Consider the following 5,037-nt stretch of genomic DNA (forward strand, 5'->3'; position numbering starts at 1 on the left):
TGCAGCATCATATAAACTCATTCTTTACAGCACAGGCTCCCTGACCCTGGCCTTGTGGTAAGCAGAATCTGCTTCCAGATTGAAGCATGGAAACTCTGCCACAATTCCTGGGACAGTCCAACATTCTTATGTGTGACACATCAAGTCATAACCAAAGCAGTATGTTTAATTCCAGTGGCTGGTAGCCTAAATGCGGATTTGTAGCCACTTACATGTTCTTAAGGAAATTCTGGTTAAGAAGACCAAAAAAAACCCAAACCAAAACAAACAAATGAAGTCTGACTGTACTCATTACATAGCTGCAGTAAACCAGATCTGTGAATACAAAAGCCATCAAAATATATTATAAATCTATCTGAGTTTCAAAGCTACTCTAAAATACTGCATTGCTTTAGAATTCAAATAACACTGTTTGGGGTTAGTTTGTAGAGTTGTATTTTGGTCCATGCTGTTAATTCTATACCATTATATTCCACTTCTATTAGTTTAAAAACCTCAGAACAACAGCCACTCAAGCAGCGGTAAAAATGGTGAAGCCAAAGAAGGGCCTTCTGAAATCTCAGACTTCAGCTGCTGCAGTCAGTTCATAAAAACTAATTTCCATTGTCTCTTTTTCTTATGGCTTTTAAATATACTTCCCTCAGAACTCTAAGGGGAAAGAATGACACGGGACAGATATAATACTGTTAGAGATTGGGGTTGTCCCCATCTTCTCATCTTAAATTGATAAATTACAGCTCTTAAAAATATCCATCCCGTTAAAAAACAAACAAACAAATAAAAACATAAAAAAAAAACCCCAACAAAACCAAAAAGAAGAGAGTTTACTTTGACTATGCAGTAGTTCCACATAATCTGCTGGCAGTAGAAACTTCTTTGGTGTCAGAGTCAGGTCTTCCTGAAACCACAAATGGCCAAGTCTGTAAGCAAAAATAGGTATTACATATTAAAAAGAAAGTTTCTCCTGGAAGGAAGCTGGCCCTTTATTACTGATAGCTGCCTAGCTCTGGTTCAGCTGCGAACATACCATCACTTTTAGGCTCTCTGGGAAGCATAGGGAGAGCAGAGTTCTTCGAACAAATATTTGCATTACTTTTTTTTCCCTTCTCATTGTAATTAAATGCTCTGCAATGGTCAGCAACGATTTGTTCTCTTTAAAGAATGTAACCTTTCGCGTGCTTTGCAACTGTTTGCATCATTTAATAAATAAAAAGCACATCTACTATTAAATGAACAATCTGCCATCACACACAAGCGACTTTTACCCCCGCGGCACGCATCGGGCATTTAGTTTCGTGCCGCAGAGCTAATGACGGCTCGCTTGCGGCGGTCCGTAGAGCCAACGACTCCTTTTTCGCTCCTTAAAGCTGGCCCTCTGGGGTACCCGACCCCCCAGAGCGGACACACCTACCACCACCGCGGGCCGAACTCGGATCGCCCTCAGGACAAGGGGTACCGGGCGCCTGGGAAGCGATCGGGCCCGCCTCGCGCCTTCCCCGAAAGTGGGAACGGCTTGGGCGCTGCCGGTCCCGCCCGTGGGGCTGAGCCGTCGTGGCTGCCCTACGCGGTGCCCCGGGAGCTCCCCACTGCCCCCGCGGGCGCACCCCCGCGCCGCACCGCGCCGTACCAGACTGACGGGGTGCGCGTAGCCGGTCTCGTAGCGGTCCTCCTGCAGCAGCTGTCGCAGGTGCGCGATGTAGCTGGAGGCCAGGCGCAGCGTGTCCAGCTTGGAGAGCTTGGTGTCGGGGGGGACCCAGGGCAGGCTGGTCTTCAGCCGGGAGAACGCCTTGCTCAGCACCCGCATCCGCGCCCGCTCCCGCGCGTTGGCCGCATTGCGCTGCGACTGCTTCCCCTCGGGCGGCGACCCCCGTGGCCCCGGAGCCTCTTTCTTGCCCCCTGGACCGCCGCCTTGCGCCCGCTTCCTCTTGCAGCCGCTGCCCACTGGCCCTACCGCGTAGCTGCCCACTCCGTCCTCCTCCTCCTCTTCTTCCTCCTCCTCCTCCTCCTCCGCCGCCGAGGAGTCGTCCCCCGGCGGGTAGAGCTCGCCGCGGGGCCGGCGCTTGGCCGGCGGCGGGTATCGCAGCTGCAGTGCCCGCAGTGCCATCGCGGGCAGCTCCTCCGCGTCGCTGCCGGAGCCCGTGGACATGACCCCGAGGGGGAGGCAGGCAGCGGGGCAGGCAGGAGGGGGCGGACGAAGCGGCCCGCCGCCGAGAGGCCGTGTGGGGCGGGGAGAGGGCAGCGCCCCCTCGGCTATATATCGGTGTCCGCCGAGTGAACCATCGAGGGGGGGGGCGCGGCTGAGCCCCACGGCGGGGGCGGCGCCTCCCGCGTTGCCCGCTGGCCCGCGGCGTGTGGGGATGTCTCCGGGTGTCCGTATGCTCCCGGGGCGAATTCCCGAGTACTGCAGCTTGTACAGAGCCCACGGGAGAGCTGGGGATCCAGCACCCGCTGGAAATACTGACAAGTTTATTCAGCAGGGTATAAACAAAAAGCCCCAAACCACCACAGAAGAGCCAGAAACTTATTTCCCACCCCTCAAAAAGTAAAAGATATTTTCTTTCCAATATTAACAAACTAGCATTTTTTGTCTTCCTGGCCCTCACAGCCCTGCCCAGGATGCAGTTCACCAGAATAAAGAATTAATTTCACAGAAAAGAACCAAATGACTACAACAGGTGGAAAAACCTTGTCCTGCAATTTTTGCTCCCAGTTTTCCCCTTCCCTTTCCCTCCCATCCGAGTGCAACCTTCCCAGCTGCTGTTTCACGACTTTCCCGGCACCGGACCCTGTGGTCTTCCCGAGGGCCACTTCATGCTGGATAAACCTGAGCTTCACCCGCTGGGGCATGAACCACACCAGAGCCTGCTTTAACTGCAAGCTTCCCAAGTGAAACTTGACATTTTTCAAACTACCAAACCAGGCAGCTGATCTTGCAACTGGATCTCTTGAACTTGGTTTGACACTATGATGGTTTCTGGCTGGGTCCCACACGCCATACGCTGAAAGAGAAGCATGCTAGACTTTGGGGTTGCTCTGTCTCCCCACTTAGCCTACATTATCCATATATATATATATATATATATATGTATGTATGTATGTATGTAGAGATACTTCAGGGGATGAGATCTAGGTTTACTTTTCCCCCCATCTGGGTTGTTTATACAGGTGCAGACTGAACACTTTCCCTGGTAAAGATTAATAGGAGAAAGGGCTGAATATCTTTAAAGAAAGAAAATGGTACCCAATCTTCAAAGCCACAATGGCAAACCTCACCTTTCGTGCCTACCTCTGCCCCTGTGGATTAAAGGCAATGCACAATGGAGACTTTGTCTCATTCTATCTAAGGACAGGGGGAATAGCCAAATTCTCAGATTGTCTTTCCCTGCTTCTTGCTTAGTAAAAGAAATCAGAAATGTAATGGAGTAAATCCTCAGCAGTTACTTTGGTTTTGCACTCAATGAAACTGAACAGACCTGACTCCTCTTACATCCATCAGTCTTTGATGGGGCCAGGATATTACACCATGCTTCCATTTGTCAAGGCTTCTATCTTTTATGCTCTCTGGGTGCTAAGTAGGGACAATGTCCCATATACATCAGGGCTGTATTTTACTCACGTTACCAGGTGAAGCCCCTTCCCTCTTTCTTTGTTAAAAGGTAGCACTACAATCTGATTTCTCCCTGGACTCCACGGCCAGCTTCCTCCTTCATTTCAGGGTCCACCTCTGGCAGCTCAGGGCTGCAGAGCCCAGTGTGCTTGTGGAAGGAGAGGAGCAGCACCAAGCACAACTTCTGCATGGTAAGAAGCTGGAGAGAGGGCCTTTCCTGAGATCTCTGCCTCTGCCACCGTCGTTGCCCCTAAGGCCACAAAAAAGCAGCTGTTCTCTGCTGAGGGAAGATCCCTAACTTGCAGAGGCACACTGGGATGCAGCTACTTTTCTCAGCACTTTTCCATAAGACATTTGGATAAATAAATGTAACTAACAAAACTCAAGCAAAGCAGACTGTGAAAAACCCAGATTTCTTCTTTACCTTTGCAGCACATCCATGTGTTTCACTCGAGGCCAGCCGAGCTGCAGCCCCTGGCACTGACTGCCCAATAGGTATCTGTGATGGGGTAGAGGTGGTATAGACCTTTCAGTGTCTTTCTAAAGATTCAGTCAAATGATAGCAAAACAAAGAAAAGAAACAAACTTCAAGAGGCCAAGTCTGTAAAATGCAGGTTATGTCCAAGAACAGAAGGAGAGGATTGCTAAAAGCCCCACGTCTTTCACATTCATCCTTTGAGGTGTTGGCAGTGACAGAGCAGGGTGGAGGAGGGAGATGATCTGTTCTCGAGAAAGTGCTTTCAGTAAGGCTTTCCTTTGACATTTGTCCTTTCCTGGAACTCAAAAGTGTTACCAAGTCGTTTTGCTCTGACCTCAAGCACATTTGTTTTGGAAACGGATTGGAGCAGCAAGGACATTTTTATTCATCATCTCACAGTGGTGAGAAAGACAGGATGGCTGAAGAGGAGGATGGCAGTGTCTGGCAGATGTCTCAGTCTGGATCTTTCCAGAAGTGTCTCAAACACAGACACACACAGGGCCTGTATGGAAGGTGTGCAGGGTTTCAGCCACGAAGGAATGCTTGGCATTGCTGCTCCTATAGGAGAAGCAGGTGGATAGATGATAACCTTTGCCAAGTGCCACCTAGAGCAAATAGGTCTCTCTACAGCTCTACCCCTCTGGTAAAAGCAACTAGTGAGAGGAGAATTGTGCAGTGTCTCTCATTCCCCCACCAGTCCTGCCCTCCCCAACCAAACCCACCTGTACTAAGAGTGCCATTGGCTTGTACCGTAGTTGCCTTGTCCCTAGACAGAGGTCTGGCAGGGGTCAAGACACCACTAAAGGATGCCCTTTCTTATTGTTGCTTCATAAAGTGACAACATTATGGTGCCCAAGTCTTGGTCCCCTGACAGCCACCTACCTGCAAATGCTGTGTGTGAGCCAGCCCAGCTCCTCTGGGGCTGGGGAGGATCTTGAAAGCATCACAGGTG

The 5,037-nt window shown here is 50.3% G+C and overlaps 1 protein-coding gene across 1 annotated transcript; it reads right to left on the reverse strand.

Annotated features, from left to right (window-relative positions):
- Window positions 1-821: 821 nt before the first annotated feature.
- Window positions 822-2,146, reverse strand: MSC (musculin). Its single transcript, XM_054167416.1, has 2 exons — window positions 1,628-2,146; window positions 822-920 (listed from the first exon to the last, which is right to left on the reverse strand). Exons 1-2 carry the CDS (start codon window positions 2,144-2,146, stop codon window positions 834-836), a joined length of 606 nt encoding a protein of 201 aa, XP_054023391.1. The 3' UTR covers window positions 822-833.
- Window positions 2,147-5,037: the final 2,891 nt, after the last annotated feature.

This window comes from Dryobates pubescens, chromosome 14 (genome assembly GCF_014839835.1).
Source record: "Dryobates pubescens isolate bDryPub1 chromosome 14, bDryPub1.pri, whole genome shotgun sequence".
In the NCBI taxonomy this organism is placed as follows: Eukaryota; Metazoa; Chordata; class Aves; order Piciformes; family Picidae; genus Dryobates; species Dryobates pubescens.

Excerpts from the sequence above, each read along its gene's own strand:
- MSC (XM_054167416.1), bottom strand. The coding sequence starts at position 2,146 with ATGTCCACGGGCTCCGGCAGCGACGCGGAGGAGCTGCCCGCGATGGCA. Across the intron at positions 921-1,627 it reads ACGCGCACCCCGTCAGTCTG|ACTTGGCCATTTGTGGTTTC; the intron begins GTACGGCGCGGT and ends TTTTGCTTACAG.